The sequence below is a fragment of the Bos mutus genome, chromosome 19 (genome assembly GCF_027580195.1).
Source record: "Bos mutus isolate GX-2022 chromosome 19, NWIPB_WYAK_1.1, whole genome shotgun sequence".
In the NCBI taxonomy this organism is placed as follows: domain Eukaryota; kingdom Metazoa; phylum Chordata; class Mammalia; order Artiodactyla; family Bovidae; genus Bos; species Bos mutus.
In genome coordinates, this window is record NC_091635.1 from 11,304,955 (window position 1) to 11,330,325 (window position 25,371).

Below are 25,371 nucleotides of genomic sequence, written 5' to 3' on the forward strand. Positions count from 1 at the left end.
CCCTCCGCTCCTCACCAACCCCTAGGTGTCTCACTGAGGCCCGGGAAAACTACAGCTCCCAGGTTGCATCGCGCCGAGGCCCGTAGTCCGCGAATCAGGCGGCTCGGGTCAGGTGACTTCTGGCCCGCCCTCACGGTATGTCAAGCCGACCCCGGGAAGCGGGTACAGTCCGAGACGACTGCCTCGTTCCATCTGGTCGATGCCCTGAGCCTAGAGGACCTCAGGTGAGAGCCGACGCGGCCCCGAAAGCCTCCCTCGGCTTCCCCGCTTCATTTCCCAGGCGGACCCCCTGAGGTCCAGAGACTGGCACAGCAAGTCAGTTGGGCAGCCTGCCGCGCATCCAGCCTCCCTCAGCCGCGCCAGGGTTCCTTCACCGGCCACCAGTCCCGGCCTCTCGGCACCGGACAGCCCCCGGGTTGAAGGGCTCTGGTAGTAGCGAGCGGAGGCAGGGGGCACCGGGCTGCCAGGATGGTTTTGGAGGCTCCGTTCCACTGTAGGTTAGCGCCCCTTCCCCGCCTTCTGCTTAGTTGTCGCTTGAATCCGGTGGCAGAGTTTGCAGATGGCTTTCCAGAGGGGAAACACTGAGAGGACAGACCACTTCAGGAACTCTTTTTGAGGTGCTGAGCGCCGGCCTGGGCTCCAAGGTGCTGAGCGCCGGCCGGACGAAACCCCACTCCGTTCTCCGAGGCTTTCAGTCTGGAGCAAGCGGGGAGTACTGGGCCCTGCCTCTTTCAACAATGTTGAGGGAAATAACGTAGGCCTTGTGAGAGCTTGCTAAGTGCCCTCGACAAGGGTTGTATTTATCAATACTTTAGAGCATTGTTTCTCAACCGTTTTTTCTTACCAACCTCTCCCTCTTGAAATTGTAATACTGCTTATAAAAGGGCTATGGACTTCCCAGGTGGCTGGTGGGAAAGATTCCACCTGCCAATGCAGGAGACGCAGGAAATGTGGGTTCAGTCCCTGGGTGGGAAAGATCCCCTGGAGGTGGAAATGGCAACCCACTCCAGTATTCTTGCCTGGGAAATCCCATGGACAGAAGGGCCAGGCGGGCTACAGACAGTACATGGGGGTGGCAAAGAGTCAGACACAGCTGAGAACGTGCATGCATGCATGCATGAAGGGGCCACAAATCGTGCTTCATTTTTCATCTACATCCTGTGATTTAGTTTCCACTGTCCCTGTTTTCACTTTAGGAAATTGGAGCTTGAGGCGATCAAGTAACGCCCCAAAGTAGCCCAACTCATAAATGGGGAGCTCGGGTTCAAACCTGTGCAGTCACTCTCCAGGACACACGTTCCTTGCCACTCTCTGTATTACTTCTCCAAGAGAAGACGATCTAGGGAGTTCCAGATGGTGGAACAGGCAACAGAATTAACTGGATACCTGACCAAGTGAAGCTGCCTCAGGAGACCCCTCACCCCAGGGAGCCCTGGGGAGGGGACTGGGAGTGGGAGACTTCTTGAAGCAATTGGCGTCTGGGGGAGCAGCATGCCACACAGAGCCCATAATGATGAAATTCTCCATTTCTACTTTGTAGCATTTGGAAGACACTAGTTTTTGTGTAATTATTAACTTGATCTTTTTCGAACATTTTATTCGACCACATATCTCTCAAGGTCTCTATCTCTCCTGATGTCTTTCCTCCCACATGTGTCAGCCTTTGGGACCAGGGAACTTTTGTTGTCCAAGAATTTGAGGTCCGCAGTCTACATTCCACTCCTGTGGAATGAAGGAGGAGCCAGTTAGGCCTGATTCTGCACGTCTGAGTCCTCAAAGAAAACCCAGAATCTGCCCTGGGGGACAGACTAAGCCCTGAGCTTGAGGACATAAGCAGGTGTGGAGAGCAGAGAGTGGCAAGAAGAGGTTGGGCGGGGGGAGGTCATTCCACATAGACCAGAGAGCAATTTCCTGCAGGTCATCGTACAGAAAGCTGAGGAGAAGGGAGCATGGGAATACAGGGCCAAGGACAAGGCACCCAGCAGAGGCCAGAGAGTGGGGAAATGGATGCTGGAAGGTGGGAAAGCTTCTGTACACTAAAGCAGCATGTAGAAACCAAGTTATGGATATTTATGCTGATCTGCCCCCTCCTGACCTTTGGTTCACCTCTCATGCGTGGGGGTTATGGGTACACAGCAACCCATCTCCTTCACTTAACCAATAAACTGCTCCAGGACTGATCTGGGGTTTGTTCCACACCAGGTCCCCTTTGTCAGTGATCCCTGCTGGTCCCAGAAAAGTGACACCTGTCAAATGAAAAATGACTCCTAATCAAGAGTCTGTTGGTGGCATTAACCTATAGACGCTTCTCCCAGGACAGGAAATAAAGTTAATTTCCTTAAGGTTTGGGGCTTCCCTGGTGGCTCAGTGGTAAAGAATTCGCCTGCCAGTGCAGGAGACAGGGGTTTGATCCCTGATCCAGGAAGATCCCACATGCTTCACAGCAACTAAGCCTGTGCACCACAGCTATTGGGCCTGTGCTCTAGAGCCCAAGAATTAACTGCTGAGCCCACATGCTGCAACTACCAAAGCCCTCGCACCCTAGAGTCTGTTCTCCACAAGAAAAGCCACCACAATGAGAAGCCCGGACACCGCAACCAGAGAGTAGCTCCCACTCACTGCAACTAGTGGTGAAGACCCTGCACAGCCAAAAATAAATAAAGCTAGTTAAAGAAAAAATTTTTCCTTAAAGTTTATAGGTTCATGGAGTCAAATATCTGACTACGGTTTTAATATCTTGTGAAAAATAAAAGAACCCCCAGCCAATAAGGCTGCATATTTCTTTCTGTTGTCTAGGTTGCACAAAACAGTTGAAGAGGGAAAAATTCAGCATTTGCCCACTTCCTCAGGGTAGGGCCTTACACAACCCACTGAGCCTCTCAGAGCCCATTTCCCCACATATCAAAGAAAGATAGATTCTCTCTAAACCTCTTCTCCAAGCTGGTGATGCAAAGCCTGTGAGGTCACAGGTGTGAAGTGAAAGTCCTTTATGAACTGTCCATGCATGGTTCCAGGTGGCTTATTGTCCACTTGTTGCTAAGCAGATCCTACTTTAACCTGAACTTCTCTTCCTCTTTGTGTTTCTTCCTAGTTCATCGAAATCAAGGAACATGATAAGGAGGTGGCTGGTTATTTTTATCCTTTTCCCCCTGCAGCTCATAGAGAAATGTGGTAAGTCTAGAAATGGGTTATCTGCTGTGTAGAGTGAAATGGAGGAGGTAGCCTTACTTGTTTGCAGCCAAAGGTTTAGGACCATCCAGACAGCATGTGTCCATCTGCCTCTTGGCTAGGTGGCCACCCAGGTGGTGGAACAGACCGAGGTCTGGAGTCCAGGAGTTTTACAGGGAGCCAAATGGTTCACAAATAATTGACCTTCTGCCCTGGGGGCGCTTTTCCCTTTTCTGTATCACCAAAGTCAAACTGTGGAGCTCCAAAAATCTGGGATAATGTCTGTAGAGAAGAGCTTGTGTTCCACCCCGTGGACCTCACAGAGTGACTTATGGGTCCTGGGAGATGCTGCAGAAGCAGCTGAGGTGGCCACCTTGTTACCTGGTTCTGCCAAGCAAAGACACCTGAGGAGCCTGCCCAGCATCCCCTGGTAAGATGACAGAGCCCTTCCCTTAGAGAAGGACAGAGGAACTGGGCTCAGCAGGGCTAGGGGCCTTACAGAATCTGGGCTGGTTATCGAAAAACACATCAGGGTTTGTGTATCCTTGTGAGGCGTGACCTTCAGGGCAGGGCCCTTTAAAGGCCTGTATTATACCATCAATTTTCCATTGCCTAAACATTGCTGAAATTCTTTCCATGAACGCTGTGTAAAGCCTCCAGTGACACCAGGCTCATTATTTTGATCATCTGGCTGTTGTCAAAAATCAAATACAGGTGGAGAAGGAAATGGCAACCCACTCCAGTATTCTTGCCTGGAAAAGTCCATGGACAGAGGAGCCTGGCAGGCTGCAGTCCATGGGGTTACATGACTGAGCACGTGTGCATGAGGGTGGAGGGTCACGGGTTGGTAGCAATAAATTGGTAGAACTAGAAAAAAATAAAAATAAATTAAAAAAAAAATCAAATACAGGGACTTCCCTGGCAGCCCAGTGGTAAGAATCCACAGTTCCATTTCAGGAGGCATGGGTTCGATCCCTGTTTGGGGAACTAAGATCCTGCATGCCACTCAATGAGGCCAAAAAATAAAATGAAAATAATTTTTTTAAAAGTACATCTTGGAAGTTCCCTGGTGGTTAGGACTCCATGCTTTCACAACCAGGTGCCTGGGTTCAGTCCCCAGTTGGAGAACTAAGATCCCATGAGCTTCACAGTGTGGCCATAAAAAAAAAAAAAAGCAACTACATCTTAAAACCCCCAACCAAAGTTTCCAAATTAACCTTGCACAAACTATGCAAACCCTTGCCGAAGCTTGCCAAGTGCTACGCGCAGTGGTTCCACTGCTAGTCATTTGGGCTCTTGAGTCTCTGCGCAAACTCTGGTCATCTGATCAGCTCTTCCAGGTTTCTTAAACAGTCAGTCATGTTACTTTGCAGGCACACCTTGTGGGGAAGGCGTGACTTGTGGGGAATTGCTTGTGGGGAAGCAATTTCCGAGAAAGAAGAGGTTTCTTCCAAGAAAGAAAGAACACCATGGAGCCTAGTGTTCTTCAGTACGGATGCCAGAGCCCCAACTCCAGACCTGCTGGGTCATATTCTCTGGGACTAAGGCCCAAAAGTGTGCACGCATGCACCTTGGCTTGCTTTAAATAAAGTTCCATTAGTCATACTAATTCATTGCCCTCGGAAAGAACAAATTCAGCTGCTACTACTCAATTGTACAGAGGGCTAACAGGCCCAAAGAGGGTAGAAGTCTCTCCCAAAGTCACACAGCCACCAAGTAACGAGACTGGGACCCATGCTGCATTGTGTCACTGAGTCTTTTTTCCTAAATGTTACAAAGGAATAGTCAGAAACCACCATAAAATCAAGGAGCTAGAATTGGGTTTCTGACTTTATTCTACCCTGCCTGTCTTGTCTTTGCTTTGGGGAGTGGTCAGGGAGCTGACTCAATGGAAAAGACTGATGCTGGGGAAGATTGAGGGCCGGAAAAGAAGGGGGCAACAGAGGATAAGATGTCTGGATGGCATCATTGACTCAGTGGACATGATTTTGAGCAAACTCCAGGAGATGGTGCAGGACAGGGACTGCAGGGATGCTGCAGTCCATGGGGTCGCAAAGAGACAGGACTGAGGGACTGAACAATAGGGAGGGCCTATGGTGAGCTTTCTCCAGGCAGGAACGCTGAGGTGGGTTGCCAGGCCCTCCTCTCCTCCAGGGACTGAAAGAGTCTGCTTCATAGTTGTCAGAATTTAAAAAATTAATGAAAAGACCTGGCACCGAGTTAGCCCTTGATATATGTGATGGACTTCCTGGTGGCTCAGATGGTAAAGAATCCACCTGCAATGCTGGTGACCTGGGTTTTGATCCCTGGGTTGGGAAGATCCCCTGGAGGAGAGCTTGGCAACCCACTTCAGTGTTCTTGCTTGGAGAATCCCCATAGACATAGGAGCCTGGTGGGCTACATTCCATGGGGTCGCAAGGAGTTGGACACAACTGAGCGACTAAGCTGGAGAAGGAAATGGCAACCCACTCCAGTGTTCTTGCCTGGAGAATCCCAGGGACAGGGGAGCCTGTTGGCCTGCCGTCTATGGAGTCGCACAGAGTCGGACACGACTGAAGCGACTTAGCAGCAGCAGCACATGGTGAGCTCACTCACCTTCAGTGTTTTTTGCCCCTGCCGGCTGTGGGTGGACCCTAGAAGTGCTGCCACCTAGTGGCAAGGACCTGAGCCCTGGACCCGAAGCCGCCCTAGGTTTGCATCCTGCCTCTACCATTTCTGAGCTATGTGGACACGACAGTTCCCCTCTTGGGATTCTCTGTTTTCTTCTGTCTACAGCAGGCGTCACGTTGCCCACCTCTCACTGGTGTAGTAATTAGAAAACGGCAGTGGCTGGTGTGGAGTGGGAGAGATGCCAATGAGGATTCGTTTTTAAAAAGCAAAGGCCCTTCTTGGAGGAGCCTTCAGGGAGTCTCATTTGATTATTCCAGTGTGGTATCCAGAGCCTCCTGCCCCGGAGCAGACTCTAAAATGTGCTTTTCTGGGATACTGTATGATGCCAGCTTCCTAACTGCCTCCCATCTTGGGCTAAAGTCCTGTGAGGACAGAGCCTGCACCTGCATTCCCGCGTGGGGCTGGCAGGGAGAAGGTGGCTCAGGCAGAGCTGAGAGGCCCCAGGTCCCAGAGCCAGGCCCCAGAGTGCGAGTTTCAGGCTGGCCAGTTCCCTTGTGGGAGATGAGTTTACTCTTCCTTTTCCCTGCCTCTTCCCCATCTCCTCCCTCCCCTCCTCTGCCACTGGCCCAGGTGTCCAGCCAGAGGAAGAGAAACTGCCAGGGAGGAGTATTGAGAAGGAGCTCAGACAGTGGAGGTCAAATTAGGGAACTTTTAAATTCCTTGCCAACCTGAGCATCTAAAATTTCATTTCTTCATCTTCTGCATTTGAGGGGTCTGGGGAGGGGAAGACCTGGGCCTCACCTTCAGCCACAGCCTCCGGAACAAACCATGTTCATCAAATGGAGCACCTACTTTCTCCGCCCCCTTCCCAGCCCAGTCTAGATTCATGATCACACCTTAGGCTGTGAGTCACCCTGAAGTCTCTCAGGTGAGGGAAGTGAAGTAGACACACCTGGGGTGGGGGCAGGGATGGGGCGGTGCTGCCCAGAGAACACAGGAGGAGTCCCAGAGAAGGTAACTCCTGTGGCCAACTGCCCTGTATTTGGCCTCCCAAACCTGCTTCCTCCTTCACCCCAGAGGCCTATCTGCCTACCTCCTCCTGAGTTAACATCTTAATGCCAAGAAGAAATCTCCGGCAGTGAAACTCTGTGTTGTTCATCCGTCTCCCCCAAGTCCCCAGCAGGGTCAGCCTCCAGAAGGGGATCAGTGAATGGGGTAAGCTGGGCTTTTACAGGGAACCAAAGGCGGTTCTTTGAAACAAGATGTCTCTCTGAGACTACAGGAAGGGGCAGGACTGGTTCTGCAGGGCCATTTTAGCTCCACGAACAGAGGAAACCCTTGTGCTTTCCATCTGAAGAGGTGGTTTAAGCCCACGTGTTCTAGTCCCAGATCGTGGCTGAATTCCTTTGTGACCAATTTTTGGGCTCTGTGGTTTCTATTTCTAGGTGACTCCTGCAGACCATTAGAGCTCATCTGTGGGGAAGGAATAAGCTACAGCATCTCCTGGCCAGGCCTGTGTCTCCCTCTGTCTCTGGCAGCAGGAGGAGAAAGTGCATAAAGAGGGCATTTCCCTCCCAGTCACTTACTTAGCTTCTCAGAACCTTGAGGGTCTTCGCCTGGGGGATAGAGGTGGTTATAAAGCGTAAGTTCAAGTGTCAGGGCCCCTCCTCCCAGTGTTTCATGGGCCTGAGCTCTCAGTCGTAATGACTCATGTTATTGATTTGGGTTGTTCCAGAGTCAACAGTTGACTTCTCTGTACCTCCCATCGTGAAGCTGGAAAAAGGAAGCTCCACCAGCGTCAGCATCTCCCTCCCGTAAGTTTCCCAGGCCCAGCTCTGTCCTCGGCCCAGCCCATTTGCCCCAAGGCTGGGTCAGGGCTGACCCCTGCTCACTATATTCATATTTTAAGTGATGCCCTTGCCTCTTCACATTAAGACAAGCCAGGGAAAGACAGGCAGCGGCCCTGGGCTGCAGATTGAGGTCCCAAGATCTCTCTCTCCCCCCACAACTGATGAAACTTTGTTTCTGGCAGGAAGGGGAAGACACGTGAGCCTTTTTCTTAGCTCCTTGAGTGACCAGCAGTTGATGCTGGACTTCAAAGTAGTCCTTTGCAAGGCTCTAAATATTTGAAGAGAATCCTGAAGATTGCTAGTGGAGGTGATGGAATTCTAGTTGAGCTATTTCAAATCCTAAACGATGATGTGAAAGTGCTACACTCAATATGCCAGCAAATCTGGAAGACTCAGCAGTGGCCACAGGACTGGAAAAAGTCAGTTTTCATTCCAATCTCAAAGAAAGGCAATGTCAAAGAACGCTCAAACTACTGCACAATTGCACTCATTGCACATGCTAGCAAAGCAATGCTCAAAATTCTCCAAACCAGGCTTCAACAGTATGTGAACCGTGAACTTCCAGATGTTCAAGCTGGATTTAGAAAAGGCAAAGGATCCAGAGATCAAATTGCCAACATCCATTGGATCACTGAAAAAGCAAGAGAGTTACAGAAAAACATCTACTTCTGCTTTATTGACTATGCCAAAGCCTTTGACTGTGTGGCTCACAACAAACTCTGAAAAATTATTAAAGAGATGGAAATACCAGACCACCTGACCTGCCTCCTGAGAAATCTGGAGATCAGGAAGCAACAGTTAGAACTGGACATGGAACAACAGACTGGCTCCAAATTGGGAAAGGAATATGTCAAGGCTGTATATTGTCACCCTGCTTATTTAACTTATATGCAAAGTACATCATGTGAAATGCTGGGTTGGATGAAGCACAAGCTGGGATCAAGATTGTGGGAGAAATATCAGTAACCTCAGATATGCAAATGATACCACCCTTATGGCAGAAAGTGAAGAAGAATTAAAGAGCCTTTTGATGAAAGTGAAAAAGGAGAATGAAAAAGTTGGCTTAAAGCTCAACATTCAGAAAACTAAGATCATGGCATTCAGTCTTATCACTTCATGGCAAATAGATGGTGAAACAATAGAAACAGTGACAGACTTTATTTTCCTGGGCTCCAAAATCACTGCAGATGGTGACTGCAGCCATGAAATTAAAAGACGCTTGCTGCTTGGAAGAAAAGCTGTGACCAACCTAGACAGCACATTAAAAAGCAGAGACATTACTTTGCTAACAAAGGTCCGTCTAGTCAAAGCTATGGTTTTTCCAGTGGTCATGTATGGATGTGAGAGTTGGACTATAAAGAAAGCTGAGCACCAAAGAATTGATGCTTTTGAACTGTGGTGTTGGAGAAGACGCTTGAGAGTCCCTTGGGCTGCAAGGAGATCCAACCAGTCCATTCTAAAGGAAATCAGTCCTGGGTGTTCTTTGGAAGGACTGATGCTGAAGCTGAAACTCCAATACTTTGGCCACCTGGCCCCTGACTCATTAGAAAAGAAACTGATGCTGGGAAAGATTGAAGGCAAAAGGAGAAGGGGATGACAGAGAATGAGATGGTTGGATGGCATCACCTACTTGATGAACATGAGTTTGAGTAAGCTCTGGGAGTTGGTGATGGACAGGGAAGCCTGGTATGCTGCAGTCCATGAGGTCGCAAAAAGTCGGACACGACTGAGCGACTGAACTGATTGACTGACTGAAGGTTGGGAGAAGGAGCTGAGTCACTTGGCAGCACTTTCTGAGATGACATCCAGCTCCCTTGGGTGGATCCCACTGTGTAGTGCTCCCAGTCAGCCTTATCTGAGAGTCTCTCCAGCTGCCCTCTGCTGGTTCCTGCACAAGGGTGCCCACCTAGTCCAGATTGTGCCAGAGAGCCCACCTCCTCCTTACCCTTCCCTGCTTTCCCCAGCTTGTGCCTCCCAGCCATGAGGATGCCCTAAGATGAAGGTCTGGAATCCTAGTGGGTTTTTTTTCCCTCTCTTTACCCTTCTCCCTTTTCCTCACCTCTCCTAGGATGTCTGATCTAAACCAGAGCTTTGGCACCAAGGCGTCCTAACAGACCTGCATCCCATCCCCAGATACTGCCACTTCTGCACACTGACACCTTGTAAATACAACGCATCATCCCCCTTAGCACAGAGTCCTTGAGCAGCCTCCCACCCCCTTCCAGATTAACTCCAGGCCTCTAAGCCCAGACTTGAGCCCCACAGGCTGCTCCCACTCAGACATGTCTCATCACTTTCTGGGGACTCTGCCTGGCCCTTCTCGGAAGTCTTTCCCAGGAGAGCAAATGCCATGTTCCTGTCGGCCTCTGAACACCTTGTGTGGCATTCACAGAATATTTCCCACCAGCTGTGTTCTCATTTGGCCAAAGGGACCCCACCTCTCAAACCCCCAGGGCTAAGCACATAGCCCTGCTGCTGCTGCTGTCGCTTCAGTCGTGCCCGACTCTGTATGACCCCATAGACGGCAGCCCACTGGGCTCCTCCGTCCCTCGGATTCTCCAGGCAAGAACACTGGAGTGGGTTGCCATTTCCTTCTCCGATGCATGAAAGTGAAACTACGTCACCCTAATTGCCTGAGATATGCCAGGCCCACCACAAAGTCCAGAGGGCGGGTTGAGATCTCAAGGAGTCCAGCGTCTCAGCAGTAACCAGACTCTTGTCCTCCACAGGCGCCCTTTAAATGCAACCTTGGTGATCACTTTTGAAATCACATTTCGTTCAAAAAACGTTACTATCCTTCAGCTCCCTGATGAAGTAAGTAATAAATCTTAACAGAATGGGTAGAAAATGACTAGATAACAAAACACATTTTCACTAAGAGTTTGTGGAAGTAGGCCACCTTGTTTGTGCACCGGGGGCTGCCCCTGACCTGTTAGTCTAGAAACCTCTGATCTGGGGCTTTGATAGTCTCTTAGACGATGGATGTTTTATGCTATCAAGATGGAATTAGGAAGATGATGGTAAAAAATGTGAGGCAGAAATGGTTCTGAGAATGTAGAACAAATTCTTAAGATGAATTTTTTTAAGACCTTGCTCCTCAAAGAGCATCCATGGATCAGCAGCATTGTCTTTGCTCTAAAACTTTTTTTTAATTTTATTTTTAATGGAAGTATAGTTGATTTACAGTGTTGTGTTAGTTTCCGGTGTATGTACAGCAAACTGATTGTTAGGTATACACACAAATATTTATTTTCTTATATATATTCTTTTTCAGATCCTTTTCCCTTATAGGTTATTACAAAATATTGACTATAGTTCCCTGTGTTATACAGTAGGCCCTGGTTGGTTATATATTTTATATATAATACAATACTGTGTATATGTTAATCCCAGACTCCTAATCTATCTCTCCCCCTTAAAACCTTTTAGAAATACCCTATCACAGACCTACTGATTAAAAATCTGCATATGAGTAAGAGTCCCCAGATGATTTGGGTCCACATTAAAGTTTGCAAATTTCCCTTCTGGGATTCCATTGGTTGAGTGTCTGGAAAAACCAGTGCCAGAGGCTGTCTGGCATAATAGTAATAGCTATTTATAGCCTTTATACATTTATATCTTAATAACACTGCTTCCTCCTAACGGAGGATTCGAGCCAATTACCAGTCAACTTGATTTTTTTTTTTAAATCAGTAGGGAGGGGAAAAAAACAGATGAGAGATAAACACAGGAATGAAGATAAACACAGAATGAAGTGGTAGCCCTGAGGCTCAGCAGGAGGCCGTGAGTGGTTGTAGAAATGGGCTGCAAATCAGCTCTGAGCCCCTGAGCAAGCCAACAGTACTGACACATGATCAGATACAGGGCAGATGCCTAGTTCCAGAAGGGACTTGGTGGCCACTTAGAAACACAAACAGTGTTGCCAGCAAATCCTGCTAAAAGTAAGTGTTGATGAGGATAGGAAAATAAGAGCCAAGAGCAGTACGCTTCATGAAAATGAAGCTCACAAGACACTGGCCAGGAATTGGATCGCAGGCTTTGCAGCAGCCACTTGCACCATTTCAATTGTCCTGCCGAAGCCCCCTGATTTCAGGGGATAAGAGCCAAAATACATATTCAAGGGTCCCTGAAGAAGCCACTGCAACCCAGTGAGCCCCATTTTCACGGTGCCCACGACATGGGTGGAAGGTGGGGCCCAGGCATGATCCAGGGAACAGAGAGATGGGAGGAGGGGGACAGTGGGATCCAGTGAAGGTCTCATCCCGCTCCCTGCCTCACTCAGAATTCGAGAGCATCAGGAGGCGTGATGGGGAGGTCAGATATTACAGGCAGGCCTCCAGTTTGTTACAGCAGAGCTTTCGAGGAACACTGGACAGAGATGAGAGTAAAGGTGTTCTCCCTGCAGTGTCTGGTGTGTTACATCTCTTCTGGTTTGTCTCTTGGCAGCCAGGCTGGGCGTGGGGCAGACATCTCTCTGTGGATCTGGAAAAGCTGTCCATGGTAGAGGAAGTCGAGTTAGTAACAGTCATCATAGGGTAGTAGTGATGGTAAACAGTTCACTGCCTGCTGTGTCAGTGCCGTAAGCTTTATGGACATCATGTCGTTCAGAGCAACCCTGTAAGGTAGACGCTTGTGTCATCCCCTTTTACAGATGAGCAAACTGAGATCAGAGCTCAAATAACTTGTCCAAAATCAAATATCTAGTGAGAGGAAGAGATAAGCCAGGGGAGAGAGGGCCCTTCTGCTCATAACGTCTACACTGGAGTAGGGGAAATCCGGTTGGCTGATTGGCCCAACATTTCTCCCTCCTGTTAGGAAGTTCCTAGAAGGCAGGGGCTTGTGTGACCTGTCCCTCCATTCCCTAGTGAATAGCTTGGAGCTGGACGTTCACTAAAGGTCCCAATAACTATGGAGCTCTGGACCTGATTCAGTTTTCTAACAGGTCGTGGTGCCTCCTGGAACAACAAATTCCTCTTTTCGAGTGACGTCTCAAAGTGTTGGACAAGTTACCACTTATCTGCATGGAAATCACTCCAACCAGACCAGGTAGGATGGCCTCCACCAGCGGGGGCCCTAAATGATGAGAGGGGAGCCAGTGCCGGCACATGGGGTTTCTTCCAGACCCCCAGCCCCAGCTCACACTGGTCCCCACGTTCTCTCCAGCCCAAGGATACGCTTCTTGGTGATCCACAGCAACATCGTCAGCATCATAAACCAGGTGATTGGCTGGATCTACTTTGTGGCCTGGTCCGTCTCCTTCTACCCTCAGGTGATCACCAACTGGAGGCGGAAAAGGTAACCCACAGAGCTTTACAAGCAGGTTCACTTGGGGCCAGTAGGACGGGCATTCCAACGAAGCTGTAGGCAGCCTGGATTCCGACTTATCCCTCTGCTGTTCTGTCTTCCTACCCACCCACACCCACCCCTGCCTTTCATTTTTATTTTATTTTATTTTGGCTGCACTGGGTCTTTGTTGCTGCACGTGGGCTTCTCTAGTTGCGGTGAATGGAAGCTACTCTCTGTTGCGGTGCTCGGGCTTCTCATGTTACCTGGGTCTTCAGCAGCTGTGGCACATGAGCTTAGTCACTCCTGGGCATGTGGAATCTTCCTGGACCAGGGATCGAACCCATGTCCCCTGTATTGGCAGGCAGATCCTCATCCACTGTACTATCAGGGAAGCCCCTGCCCTTTCTTAGAAGTGGTCTGATGTGAAAGTTCTAACAGCCCATGTAACAGTTGCAGTGCTGGGCATTTGGTCTTTTGCCCAATTCAGCCCCTCTCTCTGAAAGCAACCAAATGGGGCTTCTCAGTTGAGATGGAGAAGGAGCTGGGTAGGCGAGAAGGGGGTCCACCCACAGCTGCTGTGCTCCTGGTCCCCGCGCCCTGGAGGAGTTTGTGTCAAGTTGGAGAAGAAAGCTGGCCCACCTTGATTTTAAAGACCCAGGCTTCAGGCACAAGGCCAACAAGGCGTGTGGGCCTCTGAGGGGCTGCTGAGCTGGGACCAGGGTGGGAGGCACTTCGTCTCTGCAGGAGGCCTCCAGACAGCCCCAGGAGGAGGAGGGGGTCAGATGGCATGGGGTGGGCATGGAGAGGGACTGAGGACTGTGCTCTCCTTGGGGAGTTCTGTGTCCTCCAGGCTCCCCCACACCCTGCTTTGTCTCCCCGTCCCTCTCCCCCAGTGTCGTGGGTCTGAGCTTCGACTTTGTGGTCCTCAACCTGATGGGGTTCGTGGCCTACAGCGTGTTCAACATCGGCCTCTTCTGGGTGCCTTCCATCAAGGTACAGCCCTGCCCGGCCCGCAGCCCCACCAAGCTGGCCGGCGGTCAGGCTGCCCCTCACCCCCCAGCTTCTCCCCACCCCCACACAGGAGCAGTTTCTCCTCAAATACCCCAACGGCGTGAACCCCGTGGACAGCAACGACGTCTTCTTCAGCCTGCACGCGGTCGCCCTCACCCTGGTTGTCATAGTGCAGTGCCTCCTGTACGAGGTGAGCCGCGACCCCAGGCCCCCACCTGCCCTTTTACACAGGACACGGAAGCCCCCAGAAGGGAAATGTGTCCATCCACTCACATCTGCTTTTGGGTCATAGATCAGGCCCCACGCTGGGTCCTGTGAGCCCAAACCCTCGGGCGCCCCCAGGTCTGCGGTGAAGGACACAGAGGGAGGCAGTGACGACCCAGCAGGCTGAGAGCTGAGCGGACAGGGAGAACACGGGCAGTTTGTGGGCCCCACAACTCAGCAGGGAGGAGAGGGATGGAGGGCGCTGAATTGTGGTCCATGGGATGAATAATGTTCTGTGGTGATGGGGAAGAGGGCCAGGGTGGACCACCCCTGCAGGGGAACAGACCTGTGAAGCCCAGGGAGCAGCTAGAGGAACGGAGAGCAGGTGGGTGTGGCCAGGATGGCAGTGGAGGGAGCAGGAACAAGGGCCTGAGAGCCGAGCTGGGAGCCTGGGCACAGCTGTCGCTGGAGGACCACCATCCACTGAGCAGGGAAGGACGGTGTGTGTTAGCACGTGCTTCAGGGCGTCACTGATGCCACTGTTCTCTTTCACTTCCCTGTGCGTGCACCACTTCCCCCCAGGAATTCTCTTCCCACCTGCAAGGTCAGCCAGGATTGCTCAGCCTGACCTTCACGAACCTTCTGGATTTTCTTACCCTTTGCTGAGAAGGTTATATGAGGGAGGCCTGCTTTGGGGAATGGTACACAGGTTGGGGAGAGATTCCAGAGTTGAGCAGGCTCCCTCGGGTGGCCAAAGGAGCCTGGGCTGCAGTGAGGTGCCAGGCCTCCGACGTGATGGGGGCCAGGTCCTCGCATCCTTCCCTGCTGGTTGGTTCTGAGAGGGACCCAGTCCTGCAACGTGGGAACAAGAAGCAAAAGGGCTCTGCTAAGTCCAAGAAGGATGGAACCAGAGGCTCTGATAGTGACAAGGTGTAGGTGGTACTGGGCTCTCCGCACCCCACCCCCACTCCACCCATGTCCCTCCCTTCCCCTCTCCCCTTCTCATCCCCAGCGAGGCAGCCAGCGTGTGTCCTGGCTGGCCATCAGCTTCCTGGTGCTCTCCTGGCTCTTCACACTCATCGCCCTGATCATGGCTGCGGTCGGGGCAACCACATGGCTGCAGTTTCTCTTCTGTTTCTCCTACATCAAGCTGGCAGTGACGCTGGTCAAGTATTTTCCACAGGTACCTCCAAGGTCTGCCCGCCTTTTCCCGTGGCTGTTAGCATGAGAGGGACACGGATCCCTTGGGGGCAGCTTCTGACTGGGGCAAGATGTGGGTTGGAAAGCTACCAGGAGGCCAGCGAGCCCAGCAGGAGTGGGACATCACACCAAGCCAGCCGTGACCTCTGCCTGCTCTTCCCTGGGCCCAGGAATCCCATGGGGAAGTTGGTGGCACTTCTCTGACTCACGCTCAGCTCTGAGAGTCGGGGTCATGTAGATCACTCTCGTCTCTCTCCTTTGCCACCTTTCTAATGACTTCAGTCTTGCCCGCCACCCTACCACGGCTGCCCATGACCACCAACTGATGTCCCTGACAAGCCACGGCAGGATACTGGGGAGATGAGCTGGGAGGAGGCAGCCCACCAGCACCCAGGGTCCTCCTTGTGGGCCCTCAAACCCTCCCTTGAGTGCTCAAGACAGTCCTACTCAGAGTCGGGGACTGAGACTCACACAGCTTCCGCCACAGCCAGAATGGCCTAGGACCAGTCCAGGTATGAAAGAACTGACAACCACAGGCTCTACTCATGAATCTGGGACCTCATTTAACTCGCTTCCCCAGCACAGGGAACCTTTTGTTCCAGGGACTCAGGAAGGAGAACCTTTTGGCCAGAGTCAGGGCCAGTCCCCTGGAGGGCGTGGAAACAGAGCTATGCCCTTAAGGATCAGCAGGACTCAGTCCCATGGACCAGGGAGGAGGGGCCACTCCAGGCCAGTGCTTTCTCCACAAAGGTGCTGTCGGAGGAGGCCTTGCTGGTGGAGCAGTGTGAAGCTAGGAAGGTGGGATCGGGGTCCAGGGGGCTTGGGAAGGAGGCTTCAGAGTAGGGGAAGGGTCTGGGGGAAGTAGGGCCTCAGTCCTGAGTGTGGGAAGGCTTGGGCCTGGGAAACCTGGGAGGCAGGAGCCTCAGTTGGAGATGTCTAGGACCATCCAGGACTGGAGAGGTGGCAGCAAGCACGAAAGACAGTGGGAGAGGGCCAAGAAGGGGACCTGACAGGTGGCTGACTGGGAGAAGACCACTACGGAGGCCAAGCCGTCCCTCGGGTGGTGAGAAGAGCGGTCGCAGAGACGCCCAGAGGGGGCTGGTGTTGGAGGAAGAGTGTGGGGCCCTGATACCTGGAAGAGGAGTGATGTCCAAGTGGACTGGACCTGGGAAGCCCAAGGTGGAAGCCCTAGAGCCTCAGCAGGGCTGGGGAAGGAGTTAAGTCCACTCCATAGGTGGGAAAACCGAGGCTAGAACTCAAGTCACTCTCCCAAGGTAACACAGCTCCTGTGGTGAAGCTGGGATTCCAAAGTAAGTCATTGGACCTCCCAGGCTGGTTCATAAGCCCAACGTGAAGTCCAGGCTGAGTTTGGGGAGAATCTCCATTTGAAGGTGAGAAGAAACAAATCAGAGTTGCCTGAAAGCCAGGATATATGGAAGGATGAAGAAGACGGAGAGACAGCATCCACACACACCCCTCTCCCTCCTCCCATTGCCCTGGCTGGAGTGGGGAGTCTGGAGCCGGGGGTGGAGGTGGGGAGGGATGGGGAGGAGAGCTCTGTTCGGGGAGGAGAGCTCTGTTCGCTTGGCTCACAGATGAGACCCCAGGACCCGCCCAGAGTGTGCCTGCAGCTCTGAGTCCAAAGGTCATTGTGTTTTGGGGGCTGAGGTCCAAACAGAGGAGTGGGAGGCATGACAGCCGCTCTTGTTTGGACATAGTCACAAGGTGCGGGAGGCCGCCGGTCAGCCCCCTCACCGCCCTCCGTCTGTCTGTCTGGCCCAGGCCTACATGAACTTTCACTACAAAAGCACCGAGGGCTGGAGCATTGGCAACGTGCTTCTGGACTTCACTGGGGGCAGCTTCAGCCTCCTCCAGATGTTTCTGCAGTCCTACAACAATGGTGAGTCAGCCAGCAGGCTGCTGCCCACCTGGACAGCTGGAGGCACAGGGCAGTGGGGGCAGGGCTTCCTGGGAACCACCCCTCCCCTACTCGGGAATCCTAGCCAGTCCCAGGCCTTGGGTGAGGCTCACCTAGGGGGCATTTCTAAATTCACTTGGCTGCATCCTTCCCAGGTGGCGCAATGGTAAAATATCAGCCCGCGCTGTAGGAGACCTGGGTTTGATCCCTGGGTGGGGATGATCCCCTGGAGGAGGAAATGGCAACCCACTCCAGTATGCTTGCCTGGGAAATCCCATGGACAGAGAAACCTGGCAGGCTACAGTCCATGGTGTCGCAAGACAGACACAACTGAGCACATAGCATGGTGTGTGATCTTAGTTCCCTAACCAGGGACTGAACCCGCATTCCCTGCACTGGAAGGTAGATTCTTAATCACTGGACTGACCACCAGGGAAGTCCCTTGCCTAGGGGATTTGGCAGCTAGAGGATTTGTGGTTTCCTGGGCAGAGGAGGGAACCCCCTCCACTGACTCCCTGAAGCCCCACGTGCTGCAGCTGTTTGAGAAGCATCCAACCTAAAACCACAACCCATCCCATCCCCTCTGGCTGTTTACAGACCAGTGGACACTGATCTTCGGAGACCCAACCAAGTTTGGCCTCGGCATCTTCTCCATCATCTTCGATGTTGTCTTCTTCATCCAGCACTTTTGCTTGTACAGAAAGAAACCAGGGTATGACCAGCTGAACTAGCTCCCCGGGAACCAGTGGAAAGAGCCCAGGCCCGGGCCCTGGTGGGGAAGTTTCCATCAGGAAGGCTGGAGAAGCGGTCTGGAGAGCTGGGCTGGCTCGGTGCGGAGAAGCACTCTGTTCCTTGGGGCCAGACGCCTTAAACTTGAACCAGCCTGCCTTCATCCTGGACTCTGCCAGGCCAGGGAGGACCCTCCCTCTGGGATAGGCACCCTGACTGTGTGCAGAGATTAATAGCTGGCGGTCTGTTGCCCCGGGCCTTTCCGGTCAGGCGCCTGGCCCTCCTGCATCTTGATGCTGCATCTCTGTTTTCTTTAAGGCTTCAGGCAGCACACAGGGCTTCTGGCAGCCGTCCCAGGCAGGACTGAGCACTGAGCTTGGAGCTGAAGGCCTTGCCCCGCCGCCCAAGCAACCAGTGTTTCTGGGAGCGGCCTGAAGGACTGACCGGGCAGCTGGGAGAGTCAAGGGAGCCTTGCTGCCACTGCTGTGTTCAGAGACCAAGCAGCCAGGTGCTGTGTCTGATAGACCCGGAGGCGCTGGTGTTGGTGGCAGAGGGGCTAGGACTTTGGGGTTAGGCCTTGGGGCACCGCCTCTGAAGGCTGCGTCCTCTGAGCACTAACAGTGCGGACACTCACCCTACATCCAGGTGGCCACAGCCAGGCTCTCGTAAAGGACCAGTATTTCCAAACCTTGAGGTGCCCAACAGATTGGTTCAGAACCGAGCTCACATCCAGCTCTCTCAGAATCTTCGTCACACTAACGAGCCATTTGGGATTTTTCAGAGGGCTGCTTCGGAAGTGAGTGGCTTACTCTCCTCTGCCTCTGCCTACCTCCACTTTCCCATGTTCAGGCCCCACACGCGCTCCTTGCCCCAAGTTTGGAGGATAGGACACACACATACACACACACCAGTCTGTGCCTTAGAGGCATGTTAGACCTGCCAAGTGGTGAGAGCAGCCCCCTTCCCTCACTTTCCCAGACTCCGACCTGAGACTCACCAACTTGCGGCTGTTCCAGAGCCTCAAAGGACTTGAGACCACCTCACACACTCCTTGTGGGCCCAGCCTGATCCCAGAGCCCCTTCCTTCCCACCCCAAGCAGTCGTCCTGCCTCTGGCAGGAGGGGAGGTAGATGTGCCTTGTCCATACCTCGAGCTTGTCGATCCATGAGATGGACGAGGGGCTTCTGTCCTCAATTAAACCTGATTCATTTCCTCTCTGCAAACTGAGCATTTGCCAGATGCAGGAGGCAGGTGTGTTGGCTTCCGAACCAAGTCCTTAGGGCTTAGAGAGACAGCCTCAGTCATTCCACCGTAAGGAAGTGCGTGGGATTTGGAAGTTCACCAATCCCGAAATGGCTGTGTGCCAACCCAGTGTATCACCAGGGGAGCCCTGCTGGGCGGCACTGCTGGATGCTCAGGGCCAGGCTGGTCCCACAGGAGCCGTCTGCATGACCAAAGGTGTGGCAGTCCAGCTGTGTGGCCGTAAGCAAGGGCTGGATGCGTTCTTTAAGGGTATGTGGGAGAAGGGGCAGGGGAGGGGGGTGGTAAATCTTCCAGATTCTTCCTCTAGCCAGCTGTACTAAGTATCAAAGAATTTAGGGACTTGTTTCCCTAAAGCAGAAAGTGCAGCCTGACCAAGCCCACATGCCTCATTTATTTGGGCCACCCAGTGTGTGGTTGGGTAACACACTTTAAAGATGGGAGATTGCAAAAATCTGACTTGCCTAGGCTAGTGGGTCTATGAGTGGCGGCAATTCCCAGAGTCAGTATTGCAACCAGTCCTGGGCCACGCAGAGGGCACAGCGCCCCCCAGCTCACTCCCATACCATCAAACCACAGCCTGCATCCCTGGCATGGATAAACTGAGTTCTCTTATGTCTAGGGGGTGCGTGTCTGCCCTTGGTGTCCATGAGGCCCCTTCCCAATGGGAGCTGAGGCTAGGTTACACCAAGGTAGTGGGGGTCTCCCTGGCCCAGTTCCAGGGAAGGAACTCTCAGACATTCCCACAGAGCAGCCCTGGCCCAGTACAGCATCAGTGGGTTTGGGAATAGATGGGCTTCATCCATGGCCAAAGCCCTCTGACAATTCACCCCCAAGTATGTGTCTTGAGACACTCCCCCGTGTCTCAGCAAAGACCCCTGATGAATGAATTCCAGCACTGTTTATTGGGCACAGAATGTAGGGCAGCTTCCCACTGCCCCATTTCCACAGTAACCAAAGTCAGGCCAGTGCCCTCACTAAGAGTAGCTCCCACGTGTGAATTAGTAAGCTTAAATTCCGAAGTTGAACTGGCACCTCCAAAGAGTGAGATAAAAAACACTTTGTATCAAAGCTGTGATTAAAAAAATATAAAAGTTAAACCCACAGGCATAGAGAAAAACGGGCAATCCTGAAAACTGCCCTGAAATGTTACCCTCGTCTAAATCCTGTAAGCAGGTGAACCCTGGGGGAGGCCAGCGCCCCTTGGGGGGTGGGGGTGAAATGGGGTGACTTATGAGCCTGCCTGGCTTCCATCCAGGCAGACCTTCGTAGTGTCTCTGGCAGTGAATCGAGTCCCCTCTGGGGAATGCAGGGAAAAGCGTGGGGCACAGGCACTGCGGAGCTGAGAAACAGGGGCAGGGCCAAGCCCTGTGCTTCTCAGCTGCATGGTGCTATCAGGAAGTGGGGCCCCTGATCACCTGGGCACTACTGTGGCCAGGCAGCAGGGTCTGGGGGCCGAGACTGGTCACTGCAGGCTGACTGTGACTCGGCTCCAGGCCCTGTTGCCAGTCCTCAGCATCCAAGGGGGAGAGATGGTCCCAGAGCCCTGGGCCAGTGTGGGGAGAGGGGATCAGGCCGGGCCAGGGATCCGTTCTTGCCCTTCTGAGCGGGGGACCCAGCAATGAGCAGAAGCCAGGATGAGAGGCAGACAGAGCGTGGAAGTGGTGTCACTGTACAAAGGGCGGGCAGGCACAGCCGGGGCCCCTGGCAGCTGCTAGGACAGCATGGACTGCTGCACGGCCTTCTGCAGCGATTGCCGCGTCACCAGCAGACGCACCACCTCCTCCGAGCGCTTGGTGAGCCGCTTCCGGGCCTGGTCATGTGTGACCATGGTCATGTCCCAGCCGTTCACCTGGCCCAGGGAGAGAACACAGCCCCCTTCAGGTCACTGCCTTCTGGGATCTGAAAATAGGATGGGGTTTGGGGGCCTAGGTCACCCAAGCTGATGTCCCCGGGCTGGGCACGTGCTCACACACACACACACACGAGGGATCCAGCACAGGCTCCTAAACTACTTCGGTGTGTCTCCCAGGTGCCCAGGAAGGTAGGTAGGGGCAGCCCAACAACCCCAAGGGCTTTACACCCTCCAGCACAAGCCTTGTTTTCCTCTTTCGGGACACTGGTTACCTGCATGATCTTGTCCCCGATCTGCAGCCCAGCAATTTCCGCAGGGCCTCCTTCGGATACCCGTGTGACGTAAATGCCCTGGGAAGAGGCAGCCCACGTCAATCCCTGGGGGTCACTGGACTGGCCACCTAGCCATAGAGCAAAGCCAAGCAGCGCATACTCCTAGCCATCTATCCCACACCCTGGCCGTGCTAAGACAGCTAAGGGGGAAGTAGGGCAGCCCCACGGATGCTCCAACCCCTGCTGGCCACCTGGGCCTTCCTATGCTGGGAGGGCTGGGAGGCCTACTCTCCCCCACCCCACCCCTAGTTACTCCCACCAGATCATCTCTTGGACCTTCTTTTTTTCCTTGGACCTTCTTAAGAGAGGACCATTTGAGAGAGAGGAGGTCTGCTCCTTCCACAAAGGCCCAGGAAACAAAGAGCCACTATCTCAGGCCTCTGTGCCCCACAGAGAGATCCCCAGATCCTAGTCCAGCTCACCTTGTCTGTCTTATCTTCTGAGAAAGGGTTCTGGGAGGGATCCTGGTCAATTCCGCCTCCAATGCTGAAGCCCAGAATTAAGTTCTCACCTTGACGCAGCTTGTGAATTTCAACTCTTTGCTGGCAAAGATGAAAAAAAACAAGTTGGGGATGAGCAGATGTGGAGAGCAAATGGGGTCTGTGACCCCTGCAGCAGCCTCAGGCGGCTGGGTAGACATGTCCTGGGGGAAGGGCCCAGGGCCTCCTGCAGGAATCTAGCTGGTCACCAGGAATCTAGCTGGTCACGAGGCTGGGAGGCTGGGGGGTTGAGACAGAACTCAGCCATACCAGTCCACCCCCACAACCCTCCGTCCCAACTTCTAGCTTACTCTGCCTCAAGCACTAGCCTTCCTCACACATGTTAAGCCCCTCCTGGCCCAAAAGCCAGGCTGCTGTGGCTGCTCTGGATGGACTCCTGTGTCCCAAGGGAGGGACCACACAGGGCAGAAGTGGTCAGGCCCTGAAAACAAATGCAGGCACCTGGCTGAGCCAGTTCAGATTGCTGAGCCAGCCCTGTCCAGGGCAAGCCAAGAGATGCTTCAGGAGAAGCAGAGACTGGACTTGCACAGAAAGGAGGAAGGGCTGTCCTGGCCAAAGGAACAGGAGCAGAGGCTTGAAGGTGCTGTGGATACATGTCCACGAGACCGGAGTGTACAGTGCAGGACCGGAACTGGGAGGTGAAATGAGGCTGAACCCAGATCAAGAAGGCTGGGAGGACAGGAGGGAGGGGGCATCTCCCTAAGCCTCAGGCCCTGACTTGAGCAGTGCAGGAAGCGGAGAAGGGATCTAGAGCTCTCCCACCATACTCTGAGGTTGGGGGTTCCCATCTGTGCCAGGCTTCTTTCAAAGTCCTCAGCAGGCACCTCCGGTCACCAGATGCTGGGAGCCAGACCAGACAGCCCCACCTCCAAAGTTGAGAGTCTTAACAGGAAGAAGAAAAAAACCAAACCAAAAGGTGACTGGATCTCGACCAGAGGGGCTTCAGGAAGGAGGTACTATTTGCACCAGGCCTTGGACTGACCAGGAGTTTGGCCACTTGATCTTGATTCTGGGCCCTGGAGCTCTTAGGAGTTGGGGAGGGCTGGGTGATGGTAGATCGTGGTCAAATTTGATGCTAGAACGACCGCTCAGGCAGAAGGGGAACAGGTGTCTCACCAAGGTGGAATATGGAGGCCAGGGGACATGAGCCACTAAGAAAGTGAGATCTACAGATTCCAGGGACTTCACTGGCAGCCCAGTGGTTAAAACTCCTCACTCACAATGCAGGAGGTCCAGGTTTGATACCTGGTCAGGAAACTAGATCCTACAGGTCACAACTAAGACCAGGCGCAGCCAAATTTAAAATAAAATGAAAAAACAGACTCCAGACTACTTGTGGCAGAAAAGCATCAAGGGAGCACCGGGTTGGCCACCTGGCCTGGCTGAACACAACCACCTCCCAGATGGGGACCCCAGAGGGGAAGGAGCATGCTGAGCTGGAGAGCCAGGAGCGCTCCAGGCAGGGGTCCAGAAAGCAGACCAGCCTATGAAGCCAGAGTTCAGAGGAGAAGCCAAAATGTTCACTACACGGGAGAGGGCATGGGGTAGGGAGGAGCTGCTTCCACCCCATCCTGGATCCAAGACACAAGAGGGAGAGGCCAGACCCCACCCACCGTGTTCAGACATGTTCCTAGTATGAGAAGAATTGGAAGGCCAAGGTCCTAAAGCTTTGAGGAAGGCCCAGGGACCAGCCATGACATGTGAGAAAGGGGTTGTAGGAAGCGTGACACCTGTGGCCCACTGGACCTACGTCCTCGTGCCCAAACGTGTGCGCTCCTCCGGGCCCGCCTCCACCTCCTCTGACATACACCTCTGCACACCTTTGACACTCTCCAAGGTCAGAAAAAAGTACAGGCTCTAAGACTGAGAGAGAAGGTCCCGTCACTGATTTGCTGGGCAAGGTCAGGCAGGTTACTGCCCCTCTCTGCTTTCCCACCTACACCCATTTTTTTTTTCCCCAGCTAAGGAGCAAACTTGACCTGTTCTCTTTAGGGCAGCTAGAGAGCTGGGAAAAGCCGGGTGGTGCAGCCAGGGTGAAGCTGAGGACTGCTGTCAACAGGTCCTGGAGCTGGTGCTCTAAGCTCACCCTCAAAGGTCAGCTTTTATCAGTGGCTCCCTGGTCACACCACCTGACTGCAGGAGTCCCCAGCACTGCCATCTGAAATACTGTAGCCAGTCCCAGGCCCCAGGGATGGGACTTCCACCCAACCCGTTCGCTGCCCAGAAGGCATTTCTTCTCAGCGACCTGGTTCCTTTCTGAGGGCTTCTTTGCACAATTAGGCATGACCAGACTTCTCTCCCAGGGACGGGGGAGCCTGGTGGGCTGCCGTCTACGGGGTCACACAGAATCGGACACGACTGAAGCGACTTAGCAGCAGCAGCAGCAGACTTCTCTCTAGGTCTGTTTCCCCACCTCAGCCACAGAATGGGGCCGGCAGGTCCCATCCAGCTGTGGCATTAACATCTGGCTCTAATGTCCCCGTCTGCCTTTACCTAATCTAATAGTACTTGGCACCCGAGACGACCCAAGGGAGGAGAGTAGGGCCTGAGCGGACCCCAAAAGGTCTCCTCAGGCCCCAAGTGCCAGCTAGGGGGCCTGGACTTTGCCCCAAGGGCTGGGAATCCATGGAAAGTTCGATCAGGATCGAGCCCGTTGCATGAACCTTCACCCTGGCCCAGGCGGCGGTGGGTCCGAGACGGAAAGGCTGCACAGGAGGGGTGAGGGTCTGGCTGCTACGCTGGCCCCGGCCACCTCCACCCCGCAAGCCTCCCTCTGGGCGGCGGCGCCGGCTAGAGCGGAGGAAGCACTTCCTCATTCCAGAGGCTGCGACTCATAGACGTCGGGGCCGGCGCCCGCCCCTCGCGGCTGCCCAGCTGGGGACACAGATCCAGGAAAGGGGCGCTTTCCCAGACTCCCACAGCCGGAGCCTTTCTCCTCAATCTTCGCTGCTCCCGGCTGGCTGAGAGAAGTCCAAAGCGGCGGCGGTAATACGCGGGGTCTGGCCTGGATCCTGGCTCTTCAGGAGGTTTCTGGGTCCCAGACTCTTCTGCTGCATGGATGGGGAAGACCGCGGCCCGGCTCAGGCAGAGCGGGAATCGGAGCTCTGGCTCCAAGTTTGCAAGAGCCCCGCTCGACGCTGTGTCAACCTGTTTGGGGTGTCAGTTTACCTATCTGCAAAAGTGGGGGCTAGCCAAGACGAGGAGGAGCCCGCGCGAGCGCACTCACCACCACGGCGGTGACCGGCTGGCCCGGGACGTAGGACATCTCGACCCCAAACTGGTAACCAAGCGTAGTTTAGAGAAGCCCTCAGCGAAAATCCCCGCGGCCGCGCCCTCTCTTGGTTAACAAAGGCGGCCCAACCAGGCCCGCCCCCTTATGAATAGTTAAGAAGTCTCCGGCCAATCATCGACCGGAGCGCTGTTCGGCTTTCGGAAGTCACGGCGTGTG

The 25,371-nt window shown here is 53.4% G+C and overlaps 2 protein-coding genes across 2 annotated transcripts; one reads left to right on the plus strand and one right to left on the minus strand.

The window, feature by feature from the left end:
- Positions 1 to 84: 84 nt before the first annotated feature.
- On the plus strand, positions 85 to 19,498 carry CTNS (cystinosin, lysosomal cystine transporter). The gene is made up of 12 exons (XM_014481802.2): positions 85 to 224; positions 3,092 to 3,171; positions 7,514 to 7,592; positions 10,358 to 10,442; positions 12,571 to 12,674; positions 12,792 to 12,923; positions 13,808 to 13,907; positions 13,996 to 14,115; positions 15,142 to 15,312; positions 17,112 to 17,229; positions 17,845 to 17,959; positions 18,295 to 19,498. Exons 2-12 carry the CDS (start codon positions 3,111 to 3,113, stop codon positions 18,341 to 18,343), a joined length of 1,134 nt encoding a protein of 377 aa, XP_014337288.1. The 5' UTR covers positions 85 to 224; positions 3,092 to 3,110; the 3' UTR covers positions 18,344 to 19,498.
- A 624-nt stretch (positions 19,499 to 20,122) lies between these two features.
- On the minus strand, positions 20,123 to 25,323 carry TAX1BP3 (Tax1 binding protein 3). The gene is made up of 4 exons (XM_005906679.3): positions 25,150 to 25,323; positions 21,846 to 21,965; positions 21,364 to 21,441; positions 20,123 to 21,088 (listed from the first exon to the last, which is right to left on the minus strand). Exons 1-4 carry the CDS (start codon positions 25,186 to 25,188, stop codon positions 20,951 to 20,953), a joined length of 375 nt encoding a protein of 124 aa, XP_005906741.1. The 5' UTR covers positions 25,189 to 25,323; the 3' UTR covers positions 20,123 to 20,950.
- Between the last annotated feature and the right edge of the window lie 48 nt (positions 25,324 to 25,371).

What these genes read in the sequence shown, in the direction of transcription:
- CTNS (XM_014481802.2), top strand. Translation starts at nt 3,111, where the DNA reads ATGATAAGGAGGTGGCTGGTTATTTTTATCCTTTTCCCCCTGCAGCTC. An exon ending in TCTGCAGTCCTACAACAATG is followed by an intron (nt 17,230 to 17,844) that starts GTGAGTCAGCCA and finishes GGCTGTTTACAG; the next exon opens with ACCAGTGGACACTGATCTTC. An exon ending in TTGTACAGAAAGAAACCAGG is followed by an intron (nt 17,960 to 18,294) that starts GTATGACCAGCT and finishes GTTTTCTTTAAG; the next exon opens with GCTTCAGGCAGCACACAGGG.
- TAX1BP3 (XM_005906679.3), bottom strand. Translation starts at nt 25,188, where the DNA reads ATGTCCTACGTCCCGGGCCAGCCGGTCACCGCCGTGGTG. An exon ending in AGCCGGTCACCGCCGTGGTG is followed by an intron (nt 21,966 to 25,149) that starts GTGAGTGCGCTC and finishes CATCTTTGCCAG; the next exon opens with CAAAGAGTTGAAATTCACAA. An exon ending in CAGAAGATAAGACAGACAAG is followed by an intron (nt 21,442 to 21,845) that starts GTGAGCTGGACT and finishes GCCTCTTCCCAG; the next exon opens with GGCATTTACGTCACACGGGT.